Here is a 14,610-nt window from a genome sequence, read left to right as displayed (position 1 = left end):
AACGGGCCGAACACTGCCCTCCGAGGCTGCTGGCAAAGCTGCGGGGCAAGGAGTGTTATCACTGTAAGGGCTGGGCAAAGCGGCACTTGCAGGGGATGCTCCGGGGCTGCATGCGCTGACACTTCCACCGTGTTGGAACACAGGGCGAAGTCACCTCACTCTGCCCGTCAGTAACATGAAGGTAGTAGCATTCACGCACTTCAAAGGGGACTGTAACTCTTAATCATTGTCAGCAAAAGACTTTCGGCTCCTTGGATGAAAGGCTATACAAGTGCAAAACATTAATGCTTTATAGCTGATGAGGGCATATACATTCAAATACTAAGTGACTGCAGAAGCACACAGGTAGCATATGCTAATAGGGTAGGCATCAAAAGGAAACCAGACGCTCTTTGCAATTTAAGAATGAATAAAACATGCAGTCAGTAGTTTTGCATCTTTGAAACTCATTATATATTAAAATAATGTTGTAGCCCCAGGCATGACAGCATCCTAAATAAATGGTGGCAGAATCTGCACTCTGTAGAGCCAAGATGTTTTTATTTGCAAAAGGAGAAAAGGAGACTAAAGTCAAACTTTTAACAGCCCTGTACCAAGAATATTGTCAATGCACAAACTGCCTTGCTGAAAAGAGCCTACACCACTCCCAAAACAGCCATGCAAAAGGGTACCATTCCACTCTATAGTGCTGGCCTATAAACACGTGGAATGTGCATATGGGATGGTAAACTGGCAAGTTTGTGAGGTTGAAAAAAACATTACCATATCTCAAACTGAATCTCAGATGGGCTGCATACTGAGTGGCAGAATTGAGGTGCAAGTAGAAAGAAGGACATGCCAGCAGGATGCTTTACTACTGAATGCCATGTCTCGTCACTGCTACATTTAAACAAGACACAGATTAAATGATATTCCATCACCAGTTTAAGCATAAACCTAAAGAGATAAGCAATTGGATTGATTCACTCAGCAGGCAGAGACTAAATGGACAGAGGGACAGAGAAATTTAGGCTCAGTGACTTCTTGAATCAATTCTAAATGGTTTGCTTCAGTTCCTAAGAAGAGTAAATTTAAACCCCTTTCCTCCCATTCAGCATCCATATCTGGAGATTGTGCAGAAAGCATCTGCATTTTCTGTAATGTGCTCTGAAGCCTCATATAATGAATGCATTTTGCTTGAGACTGTAGTAGCTGCATTATACATGTACACTAGCATTCCTTTCCCCACGGAATATCGAGATAAAAGGTATTTTCAATGTTATCTCCTTTTCCCTGGGGAGCTGATTTCTTGTAACAAAAGTCAATGACCTAACAAAACAGTGTACTTACTAATTCATAATACGTTTTGTAGACATTTAGCGAAAGATCCTTCTGCTTTATAAAGCTGTTTAGAACTCAGTAAACCTCGACTAGGGTGTAAGGGGAGACAGGCACCTGAACCAACTCTCTTAACTTCAGTCATTGTGGGTGCTATCCTTTATCCTAAGTAGGATTTACCACCTACGTTTACATTCCCTTCCAGTTTTAGTCCAAATTCAGCAAATATTTACATGCCTGGGTAACTTGACTCACATGAGTAATCTTATTGATCTCAGTGGAGTTGTACATATGGATAAAGCTATTTGCAGATGCAAACAGGATGCACCCTTAAGTCTGAATTTCAACTAGTGGTTGGAAACTAAAATGAGCATAGCAGCCTCTCACAACATTTGAAATGAGAAGATTGAATTTGATTTTTCATCAGTTCCATATGCAAAACACGGGACAAAAAGAAAGGCAGAAAAATTTACATTAGCAGCCTTCTTGCTTTTGTCTTTTTTTTCCTCAAACTTTGTAGCTGAAATTTCCAAATTAAGAAACGTTACTCCAAATTTCATCCATGTTTCATAAATAATGTATTCTGTTTTGTATGAGAGTAATTTAGACTACTAAATCTCTCATTAATATTTCTCTCCTTTTCTTCTTTTTTTCCCCCAGCAACTTCATACTGGACTTTTCAGTGTTTTAAAGGAGCAACAGTTTAACTGGTAGGAGAAGTTTGTCAAAAGTCCAGATCAACAACAGCTGACCTGACAGCCACCACAATCCCATCTTCAGCAGTCCTGTCTGTCACATTCTACTGGACCTGGACTAAAGGCCCCTGTCTCACACCCTAGGAAGTGGTGATGGTGAAAGGGTGGTGATGAGGGATGTACATGACCTTACCTGGTTGAATCATTCCCTGTAAATTATTTGGCTCTCACAATGAGTAGTGAAAGTTAAAGATCAAATCAAACATCAGGTACTTGAGCTGGATTTCCAGTGGTAGTAAGAAGGAAGGATCTGTCCAAGGGCACTCTTGATGGTATATAATGTTCAGACCAAGTGAAACTGGAAGTGCTGTTGAATACTCAGTTCAGGCAGCAATGTTTAGGATGGACTAGTATCAGACTACAGCATGGAACGGTGAAAGTCCATTTTTTGTTTATATTTTTATATATTAATAATATATACATATATATGTTTTAACATCTAACATTACATCTTTATGGAATTCTTAATAATAACATAGAATGCATTACTGTAATAGTATCAAAGTCAGAACCACACTAGTCCTACTGGTTTCATGTATACTAAGCATAGTAAGAGTTTACAATATAAGAAAGCAAAGAGAGTGTTATCCCTCATTCTATAGATAGAGAATTGAAGCACACAGAGATAAGAGATTAGCCAAGGGTCATGCAAAACTGATAACTCAGACTTCTCAAGCCAGGCCTTAAGGTCAAGCCCATCCTCCTGTCTAAGGAGCTGTGATTGCAAAGCCTATCATTTGTTTTCTTGAACTGGGCTGCCAAACCAGAGAGTTAAAACATACTTGAAAATTCAGTACTACAGAGCTATTTGCTTAATAGTAGTTTTCCTAAAATACCCGCTACAGTATTATAAATAGAGCATAAAAATAGACCATTGAAAAGAAACCTTTGTTTGGTCAGCCCAAGTGTTGCATAGCACTCTATTCCTGTAATTTAAATGAATGGGATATTTGAACATGGCACTACAATGAATGAGTACTTCAAACAGAAAACAGGCTGTTCTTTTCAGCACTGGAGGTCAAGAATACATCTGACTTTAGTCTGAGTTTTGTTCTTAAAAATATATGCTTCACATCTGCCTTTTATATCAGCAGAAATTACATACCTACATATAAAGGAAAACGTGATAGCCCTTGCATTAGCACAACTAAAACAAACCTGAAAATAAAACATACGCAGATTTTTAAGTCATTGCACTAGACTTGAAATGTCAACATTTTTAATAAAATATATAAAGATGATCAAAGATCAGAAATGTCGTGGTTTAAATCCAGTATCACAATTTTTTTCTCGCAACATATGGTTTCTAATAAATGAAACAGCAACTGGATAGCTGAAACTTTCTAATCTGTGTCTATATGTAACCCCTTATATCTAAGAACTTGAAACCTTACTTGTAACAGGAGTTACAAATTTTTCTACATGAAAAAAAATTTAAGTATAACATCAGACACAGTTCTGGAGTTGTGTAAAACCATCATAAAAAGATGGTCGAACTTGTCTAAACCAACAAACAGTCCTGCAGATAAACCTTTGCAGTCTTGAAAAAAAAAGCAGTTTTCCAAAGAGGAGTTCTACCACTTATATCTGTATTTTTAATTATTTATTTAACTTGGCTTTGATATGTATCCCCGGCTATCTCTGTTTAGAAGTACAGGTAAAGAGTGTGGGAAACCAAGGAAAGTGAAGAGTAGCTATTTAACAGTTATATCTTATGAATGAGTAAATGGATCTATTGTGGCACTGGATATTTTATATAACCATAATTATTCAATTAACTTCAACAAATTCGCAAGAAAAACATAATATATCTATCAGAAAGCTATATATGCATGTTCCTTCACTGAAGTAAAAATAAAGCAGCGCCCTAGGAAGCCCATTGTCAGTCTACAAAATTATTCTAAATATCTGTTCTTCAAAGGCATGCTGATACCATAAAATCTGCTTTGAAAAAGGCATTGATTGTGAACTTCGATAGATATGTTTATCAACCAGATGATTGATTGTATATTTTGTAAAACGATAGCATACATTTCAGATAATATCTCATTTGAAATAAACCTTGTACACTCCTCAAAGTCTGTATTCTTCAGCTGTCAAAAGCAAAGCATCTAAAGGAAATTGAGAACTTGCCTATTTTCCCTGTGGGTTCATATAGAATCAGTGTGTAAAAAATTTTTACTCAATTTCTGACACAAATAAATGATAGTTAATCATGGAAAAATTTTCCTGACATTTTCTGTCTGTCTAAAAATGCAAAATTCTGATTAAAGTCAGATTTGCATTTGACTTTGTTAAAACTGTTTTGATTTGATGTGCATAACATAAGACTCGTGGTAGAAACAGCTTTGCATGATAACAGTGCAATCACATCTACAAACATGAAGCATTTGGACACGGTGCTCCAACAGCTGAACGGACTGAGCTCTCCCTGTGCATGAACAAGTGTATGCTTAAAGGATACACAAGTACAAATTACACAAGTACAAACTGCTGTCTACTCAAAGTCAGAATTGATGTTTGCATGGATGCGATTTAACAAGACCTGACCCCAAGATAGATTAAGACTTCAAATTCTGAAAGGCAAAACGTGGGTTTCTAGAACTTTGAATTAACTCCTTGTCTTGTACATAGCTGTAACATGGCAAAAATGAAAATTTAATTTGAAAGTACATTTCGTTAAGTCCTGTAACAGCAGGTCAGCAGGAAACGGAGGTAAATGGAACACTTTGGTGAGAAACAGCAGTTTAGTATGTTCCCAAAGGATAATAAACAATTCACCTCTTCCCTTTCCAGTATGGAAAAAAGGAAATTATAGGAGAATAAAGACTGGAAATATTTCCCTTACGCCACATACATATGCTATAAATATCTCAGTGTCTACACAAAGCCAGATTTTGCTAAGGGTCACATAAGATATTTATTGACATCAATCAGGAGAAACACTGCATGGCAAGTAAGTTGCAAATGTCTATCATCAGACAAGTACAATTAGCCTACTAATCTCTCACTACTCCAGTGGCCTTTCTCTTTCTTGCTAGGGACCAGCTGCACAATATTTGTGCAAAGTGGGAAACACTCCAATAGCACAAAGAGGGCAACATGGCTTTTACTTAGAAAGAATGCCTGAAAGCCTAACTCATTCCAAGGCTGAAGGTGCTTTTCCATGTCTCGAGTTACCTGTTCAGACTGTTTGCCCAAGTCTCTGGTCCTTGCTGCAACCTTGTTTTTTAGGTTAAGAATGACTTGCAGTAGAGCAAGCCTGCTTAACTCCATGTTAGTGTAGAACCTTAAAGCAAGAAGATCCTGTTAAAATCTTTTACAATCAGTGATTTCCCTCGTGAAGTGAAATACTGAAGTCTTTATTTAGAATATCCACCATGAGCAATTCAGAAAGATAAAACAGAAATACTGACGGAGAGTTTTCCCTCGTGTAAGATGTACACTCTCAAGAGATCATCACATCTTTTCTTTCATGTGTACAGAATATACTTAACACAGCTCAGCACTTCATCTAAAAATTATTAAAACCTCACAATGTGAACATTTTTCAGGTAACCACAAATATATTCCTTAGGTGGTATGAAATACTTTTCTCAGACCTAAAAAACATATATATTTGTTTTCTACAGAAAAAAAATTATTGGGGTAGCACTGAATCATAAAAAAGAGGATAAAAAACCAGAATACCTTATTTTAATTTTTAAGGTAGAGTTGTAGCACATATTAGGAAATATTCCTTCATTTTGATTATCTTCGTGCTGCCCCAGCTGTAATCCAGTAGATTTTACCAAGACCTGCAAATATCGATTAATTTCAGCAGCTATAGTTACACAAAGAGCATCACTTCAGCTGTTCAGAGTCACAGGTTTGCCACACCTCACCCGAGCAGGGCTGTGTTGGTGGTTAGCAAAGCACTGATTTGCAGCAGAGCACATGCAAACCCCTCTGCTCACAAAGCAGTACTTTTTTCCCACCTGAAACTTGGACCCAATGCTCCAGTGCTTACTGCGTGCACAGCACTCCATGGATTTTACATCAAGCCGTACAGTCCAGCCCGTGAGCAGGCGCTGACACTGCAGGGACAGACTCCCAGGCTGCAGCACTGGGGATGGATGCCACTGGCCACCCCAGCAGCCAACCTTGCAGCAGCAGAGGTGTCTGATAAGCAGGATGCAGTAGAACCAGAACAATTAGGACTCACTGTTCAATTTAGCACTGTGGCATGTCAGACACAGCAAGGTCACAGCTAAGCTTCATCTTCCTTGCACAGCAGCAGCCATTCACCCCTTTCACTTGGCATTTCAAGTAGCTGATTGCCCACAGCCTCCCTGAGCAGCTCTGCAGTCACTTTCTGTAGACCAGGGGGCTCAGCCATGGGCAGGGTGGTGGCCGGGGGAGGCAGGTACCCAGGCCCACAGCACCCAGCAATGCCACACCATGCACTGGGGCAGGCAGCACAGGGGAACCTGGGGGCTCAGTAGTGTTCCTGCCTCCAAACAGGGCCACAGCTGGCCCTCGACTATCTGGTGCAAACAAGGGGCTTGGGGCTGCCACACACAGCAGCAGCTCCTACTTGACAGTTCTCTGTAGCTCTAGCATGGCCAGAGGTTCAAGTGTTCAGGGTGAGTCGTTAAGATTATCAGCTTCTGGTTGGAGCCCATACAAATGTGAAAAGCCCCCACCGTGCCCAAAGAAAAAGCTTAAAGATACTAAGAAAACAAGAGAGAGTTGAGAGTATGATAAAGATATAAAACTGGTGCAAGGGGTGGGTGGTTGTTAAAAGTTATCATTTGTTATCACTTGCATATTTAGGAAAGGTAACATTTAAAGGGCAAAAGATGTACATGTTTGCACACAGCAAACCACACTTGCTTTCCTTTCCAGCTACCATGTTCCACAGAAGTCAACACTACTGGTTAATCCAAGGTTTACCTTGAGAAGTCAGAGAGGAGAGGAGGAAGGTTTGAGCAATGACTTCCAAACAAAGGAAACCTCTTCTGCTACACTATGCAGCCTACTTCTCTGTGCTGAAAAGAAACACAAGTAGCGGGGGAAGTCTGAAGCATGATGCAAAAAACATTACCCAAAAAGGGGAATAAAACTAACTTAAAGCTTCAAAACAAGTGCACAGCTATCCTTGTTTGGCGAGTTTTTGCTAGTTTTAAGTGCCAACACTGCTGTGAGAACTTCAGCATAACAGAAAAATCTGCACAAATTGCCTGTTGGAACCAGACGTACATGAGCTTAGAAATAACAGAATTCACACTCTTCCTTGGTTGCATTTATTGTGCATGAACTTCACAGTCACATTTTACCGCTTTTCATAGAAATTATATAAATTGACATATACAATCACATCAAAACCCAAGTTCTAAAAACAAATAACTTTATTCCTTACATGTATGCTATAAAATTCTGGCTGCATTTTCAAAAAACAACAGTTAAGGAGAACAGTCTAATGTTGGATAGCAGCAAAACCTCCAATATTTATTGTTTTCCTTTGAATGAGACAACCCCCATATTTGTTGCACACTAGTCTAGTTACTTTTAAAGTTGTGCCCTAACACCAAAGTAGGATGAATTAATTTTCCTTTCTTATATTCAACTACAAGACCACTCCTCTTGAGAGTCTTCTTCCCAGTTTTGATTAGTGATTACCCTATTCCCACAGAGGTATTGGCTTCTAAAATAATTCTTTGTTTACACTGGTAGACAAAATAGTACCCAGAACGAAGTGTTTCTTTCACCAGCCTTAATTCACCATAAATTAAAACCAAGAATTCTTGTTTCTTCAACTTCTAAAAGACCTTGCTGTCTTCTGCTGTTTTCCACTTCCCCACATACACCATTTCAGCTTTTGAATCAAGATGCTGACATTTTTTGAAGTTCCAAAGTAAAGAGCAAGTATGTAACAGGCATTTTTGACAGCACCTTTAAAAGCATTCAACACAAGTTAGTTACTAGATCAATGGAAGTGCTTATGCTCAAGTATTTTTGCACTGTTAGTTCAGTTGGCAGAGTTGGAATCTTGTTACTAACACAAACTCCTAGTAATGGGATAGTCATCAGCCCTGAGGATCCCTCTTAAAGTTTTAAAGCCAGAACTTGGAACAATTGCTTATCATTGCATGGTTTTGTACCACAAACTTGTATGTGAGATTTGCACTTTTAGGGCACCCACCACTTTTTTATAATCCTAAGTTGGATGCCAAATTTTTCCACTTTCTTGACAAAGGAGAAAAGGAGATGCATCTAGAAAACAAGTATCCGTATTGGATGACTGAAGTATACCACCTCTCTCCCTGGAAGTAAATGGAATCAGTGACAGGACACATCTAGTCTCATCTTCAGCAATAGAAACTGCAAATACATCCCTTAGTGAGTCAGATTTTTCTAGACAACAAATTTGTACTCCAGAAATATAAAATACTTTGGTAGCCTGAAGCTTAAAGGTTATACAGCAGTATAAAATAACAGCAACAACTGGGCAAAGTTAAACCATTAAGTGAGGTCCAACTTCAACTTATGAGGAATTAAAAATCCTTGAAGCTGAAGAACTTTTTTCCAGAACTGATGATTTGAAGAGAGCCAGAGTGTCCAGCTGTAACAGGTTCATAGTGTATGCAGAGCTTATTGTTCCAGCTTAACTTCTATTTCAAAACATGAAAGATGACTGAAGAAGAGTCACATCTGTATAACTCAGTCTGGATATTACATCACTTCATGTTCCCCTCCAGAGCTCCAGCAGCAGTTTTCCAAATGCTGTTAAGTTTTGATCTGCTGAGAAGTTAATGCCAACAGTCTCTTGCTGAGCAGTGCATTGTGTCGCTGAAGATACTCTATTACATCTCCTTGCTTCTCAACTATCTCTTCTAAACTGGAATTTTCCCTTGAAGTAACAAAAGTAAATACGGGTTTCAGTAAGTGACAGCAGTCTTCCAATATGTGAAATGTCAGAGCTAATTAACACATACTTAAACAGTTGTTTCCTTTAATTTCACTTTTTCTGGGATCAACTAATTTTTGAGGGAAGAGGCAATCTCCAACACCTTTAGGTTTTACTCTATTTTGCATGAGAAGGCAGGAAGAAAAAGTTTGGCTGAACTTCATGTCATGTATACACAACTGAGTTACGTATTTCCTGCTAGACACTTACAGAGTGAGGACCTTACTGTTTAACAAACCAAGACGGACAACATGCTAGAACTGTAGCAAAAGCCATGGAATCTTTCCCACACATATTAGGAAGCTTGTTTTGAGCAGGCATAGTATTGTTGTTCAGCTGTGGGAGATCATAAGCTGTTTAAGACAGAAATCTCTTGATTTACCTGGAGTAGCATACATGATATGCTACTATATACAGCAATATCTGTTACATACCATGACAGCATCAGTACCAAAACATTGTGCTATTTCAGATCTACAACATCATGTACAACTACCCACCCCCTTAAAATACATCCAACTTTCAGATATTCCTCATTTTAACTCTGATAGTAACACTGCAACATTTAAGTAAAGCCCAGTTAACTGAGAAAAAAAAAAAAAAGTCTGTCAAAGTGCAGAATTTTGTCAAATCTAATTAGGAATTTTTAAAATACAGCAAGATGAAGTACCAATGCCTGAGTGTAGCCTACTCTTTCCTTACATATTATTTCTTCTCAGCAGACTTGGGATCTGCCCTCTCAGTACACTTGTGAGCATCTTAGAGCTGAGAAAGTTGTTCTTCAGCCTTACAGCATTTTGTGGAGGAACACTGCCTGTTTCATAGTTCTTAGAAAGTGCTGAGAAGGATATTGAGTGGAAGAAAGCTTCGGTCCAATTAAAAACCTACTGTAGCTAAACTGGGAAAAGTAAAGAGCACAAGTTTTGTAAACAGAAAACTTGCAACCTTAACCAGTAATGAGCACTACCAACTTAAGGCTCCTGATCAGTAGCTCAGGTTGCAGAGGTCAGGATATTCAAAAAACATTCTTATAACAAGGTCAGCTGAAGGGCTGACAGGATTCACTTTTCAATAGATGTTAACTCTCAAGGGGAAGAGAGTCAGAGTTGTATAGAGCTAAATTAAAATAACGGTTTTGCAATCAGTTCTCACAGGAAGTTTGCACTCTTTAATCAAAAATAAGCAGAGTCTTTTCCTCAGCTGGTCATTGTTGCAGACACATTCCCTGGGCATTTGAGAATTTCTCAAGGGAGAAGATGAATGAGAAAGAAATGAGGTCCACCATGCAATCACTATGGTTTTTATATCAAAATGGAAGTCAGACACAGTATCAAAATTCAAGGCAACTCTAAATCCTTCCTGTATCCTGGACATATACTTCCAAGTTCCATAAAAGCATGTGCATGCTGCATTTGCGACACCAGGGGAAGTCCCAAAGTATTAGTCATCTCTCATTAGTCAATCTTTCATGAAGGCAGCACATATAGAAGCAAGTCATAGTATAGTAGAACATCTCTTATTCAATTCTTATACAGAAATCCATGTTACTTTCAATTACTAGTTTTTGTCAAGTCATACCAGACTGATTTCAGCAACTGGGAAATGTTTGAGCAGTTGGAAGGTACACAAAGAACAAACAAAAAATAAGTCTTGGTGCCCGGGACAGTTTCAGTTACTGTTGGACAGCTTTTATGCCCACTGAGACCTTCCTTACTCCTTAAGTGCCCTCCACACCTTAAAAGTTACTTCCCAAACTCAAAATGCATTCCAAATCCATTGCTAGAATCTCATGTCCAAATGCTGGCACAGAACAGAGCTACAAAGTTTTCTTCTTTGTCTATCAACTGCCCACAATATATTTCCTTCCCTGAAAAAACTGGCTGAAGCAGCTAGGCTTCTGTAGGCCTACTTTAAGTAACAGTGTAAGACACCAGTATCTTTCCTCAAACCCCATATAAAATTAACTAAACCAGATTAAACACAGTTATTTATATTAGAGATTCACAGTCACTTACTATGGAGAAAGTACAAGACTGCTGCATCTCATCTGTGCATCTAAAATGGGGGGCTTATGCATAGTTTGCTTCAGAACTGTTATTCCCACCTCTGGTTTAGCTGACAGGTTTACAATTTACATGGAAGTCTACAGGAAATCATGCAATTACACTAGTGTTACCTATATACCATAGCTGAACACAGCACAAAATGAATTCAAAATTCTTACCTGAATCCAACTTCTGAGGTAATGTGACTAGGGTAGGCATACATCTTTTCTTCTTCAATTATGTCAGGTCTTGGCTTGGCACGATTGAAGTTGCTTATTTTCACTGCAAGAAAGCTTTATAAGTTAGTTGGAAAGTGAGGGAAAAAAGAGCGCTTTCACACCAAAGTCTAGGTTATTAAAATCTGTAACAGATGATCCTAAGATTACCTTAGGATAGGAGATGGAAAGACAGTAAAGGAATCTGAAGAATGGGAAAGAGGGAAAGCAAAAGCAGAATCTATTTCTACTCATTTCTGGAATTGCTTTGATTGTAAGTCAGTGATAGTTTGGCAAGTTGATTGATTCATTGGTTTGCTTCTTTTACTCCCCTCAGTCTTGCTGCTTAGAAGACCTGAATGGGGAACCTTGAACATGCTGCTTAACATCTGCAAAGTTTAATCTGCCATTTAAGAGAGGGTGAAACCTTAGTTGCCTTTTAGAGGGTACCAAGATTCAGTCTCCAAATTCAGGCCATAAATTCAGCAACATGCCATAAAAAAATTTGTAAGAAGTGGTGTACTGGTAGCTGGTTCAGAACTCCTAGTTTAAGCTCTTCAAAAAATACTAGTTTAACTAGACTAGCTGCAATGAAGCAGCAGCTTGTTTCCCTGCTCAGACTAGGGCAGACTTGCTACAGAAGGCCATTGTGAACCTAGCAGTCTTGGCTATCTAACCCAGAAGTCATTCCTGGGCACCTGCGAATAAAGTTTAAGGCTAAATTTAACAGATGTAGAATGGGGATGGGTGGGAAAAGTTGTAGGCACCCTCTGCATTATTTCAAAAAGGAAGCTGAAAATATTTAAAGTCATTCAATGTCAGATCCTGATTCAGAGAAAATATCAAAATATCCAGAGTATGCATTCAGAACTCTGCAGTTAGTGCTGCTTGTGAAACAATACATCTAATGCCATGAAAAACATTACAATCCAGCTCTGTGAGAAATCCACACTACTGCAGCAGAGGAGTGTCCTTACAAGTCAGTAGTATGATGGGGTTTATTACAGGCCACCCTGCTAAAACAATGCTAAGACCCTCCAGAGGTTAACTGCAAGTTAGGCTCAAAGGTTAGTTATTTCTATTATGGTATTTCTCTACAAATAAAACCACAAAGGAATGGATGTGGAATTCTCAACATGTGTTGTTTGTGGGAATGTTGGTCTTTTATTCAAGTGATATTAGAAGTATGTGAGAAAGTAATTAAATCCATATATTTAGTAAGTCCTTTAAAGCTTTACTCCCCTATCCTAGCAGTAAAAAACTTAGAATAGTAAGCTGACATTTAGAGCTGCCTGTATCATACTTCATTCCATGCACTTTTACCTCACTTGAACGATTTATATATGCCAAGTCTATTATAGGTCAATCACAGCAATTCCTTGTAGATTTCTGAATCTCTGCCTCTGCATCCTACAGCTATATACACACACTCCTGCACGGAGATAATCTTAAGGAAGACAGTAGTCCTTCACAGGACATTGACTACCATACAATTCATAAACAGCTCCAACAAGCAAGAGGAAATACCTAGAATTACAATCAGGTAGTCCTAGATTTGTGGGACAGAATTATTTAATGGAAAGTAAGTCAGGTACATGAACCTTCTACAGATAAGCATTTATGTCTCATTCTAATAGTTAAATAATTATTTCACTGTGCAGAAACAATGTGTGAACTGATGCTGCCTTCTCTCCAAAATTTAGGCGTAACATGCTAATACGAAAAAGGGTGGGTTAGTAGTTTTTAGTGTAAATTTACCTTAGTCTCCCCATTGTTCCTCAGCTGATACTATCTTAGCAGCATCTGCTAAGTGCTTGCCTTGAAGAGGGGAACTCTAAACCTCAGCAGAGAGCTGCCCTTAAAACTATCCCATTAAAGAAGCTTCATGCTTCCATCCAGTCACATAGTCTGCTCTGAGAGAAAAAAACCCATCTGAATGTCATTACAGATTGTCAGGGTATTTTCAAATTGGCCAAACACATTTGCTTTGCCTCAGTACAGACTTAATTTGGTATTAAAATGTTGAAAAACTTTAAAACCCAACACTACAGACAAGACAGACCTGCAAGGAGTCTCCCAGCCTACCTCAACAAGCATTGGGATGGAAAACAAGAAAATAAATTACACTACCCACTGGAAAAAGCAACCTAGGGTGACTGGAGGTCTTCCTCATCTTGCAGCAGGTGTAAAGTCACATGAAAATTAACCCTAATTTTGTACACCAAGCTTTAGAGAATGAATTTTACATTGATTTGCAGCTGCTCAGGAGATAAGGTAGCTGTTGCTAAAAGACACTGCCTTACTCCTTCCTAGCAATGCAACTCTTCCCCTTAGTTCCAGGATTCACTGGACCCTTCTTCAAGCCTCTTTTAGCTGGAAAGCACAACACTGCACCCCACAACTTCCCTGTATACACTGGTTAATGAATTTGAAGGTCACAGGAATTGGCACAATACAAGTCAGGAAACAATATGCTTTTGGTGACAAGCAGAAAAATAGTTTGAGAGTTCTTACAGAAGTACAGGCTCAGATCTTACTACTATGAAGGTCATCTTTCTTGCACTTATCCTTTTTGGTCAAGGTAAGAGACACACAATATAGTTCTTTGAGCTCCAGCAGGCCTCAGGGCTAGAAATAGCATTTCTCTGGAATTCCTGACATTCTATTAAAGTTTTACAATTTATCTCTTATTTCCCAAGTTTCCCAGGAAAGTAAGTATGCGTATGCAAAGAAGGGATGATCTCCAGCATTCTTAGAATAGTTTTCTAGGACTGCCATGATTGCATTCCCTCATCACTGCCTTTATTCTTCCAGAGGACAGTCAGTCTACTTGAGCCATGCTGGGCCATTCAGGGGAAAGCCTGACAAGCCTGCAGTATTCAGGCTTATGCACACTTGTAAGACAAGGACATAGTTTAGGGCTGGGACCTTATTTTTTGGTGCATTTTTCATGCTGTTGCAGAAGAGTCAAGAACAGATTTTATTTCCTAGATGAACAAACTACTTGGCAGTATTTCTCTGTGTGCCATTGCATTACTATGAACATACCAAAGTTTTCTTTTAAGCATTATTTAGCAACATTTTAGACAGTTTTGAAAAGTTTAAAGGCAAGTGTTTTATCACGTCTCCTTAAGTTACACCAAACCTAAAGCAGACAACCTTACTAACCAACAGTGATTGCACAAAGCAAAGCCTCACAGTTTTATAAAGCAGTATCTTGTTTTGATACAATCACAGCTTCCAGAACCCATGCCTCTTTTAAATATAAGAAGAAACCTTCCATTCTAGTGTCAAAGAGAAACCAAAGCCTTTGGGGTGGGACCAGGGAA

At 38.8% G+C, this 14,610-nt stretch overlaps 1 protein-coding gene across 1 annotated transcript in view; it reads right to left on the bottom strand.

The window, feature by feature from the left end:
* Positions 1 to 7,334: 7,334 nt before the first annotated feature.
* Positions 7,335 to 14,610, bottom strand: part of TMEM192 (transmembrane protein 192) — an 18,007-nt gene continuing 10,731 nt past the window's right edge. Inside the window, exons 5-6 of the mRNA XM_008638599.2 lie at positions 11,246 to 11,348; positions 7,335 to 8,964 (exon numbers count right to left, since the gene is read on the bottom strand). Coding sequence (XP_008636821.1) covers positions 8,841 to 8,964; positions 11,246 to 11,348 — 227 coding nt within the window. The 3' untranslated portion in view covers positions 7,335 to 8,840. The remainder of the gene's footprint in view (positions 8,965 to 11,245; positions 11,349 to 14,610) is intronic.

This window comes from Corvus brachyrhynchos, unplaced genomic scaffold (genome assembly GCF_000691975.1).
Source record: "Corvus brachyrhynchos isolate BGI_N302 unplaced genomic scaffold, ASM69197v1 scaffold178, whole genome shotgun sequence".
Lineage (NCBI taxonomy): Eukaryota > Metazoa > Chordata > Aves > Passeriformes > Corvidae > Corvus > Corvus brachyrhynchos.
Note: the sequence above shows the minus strand (reverse complement) of the source record. Positions and strands in the feature narration are given on the sequence as shown.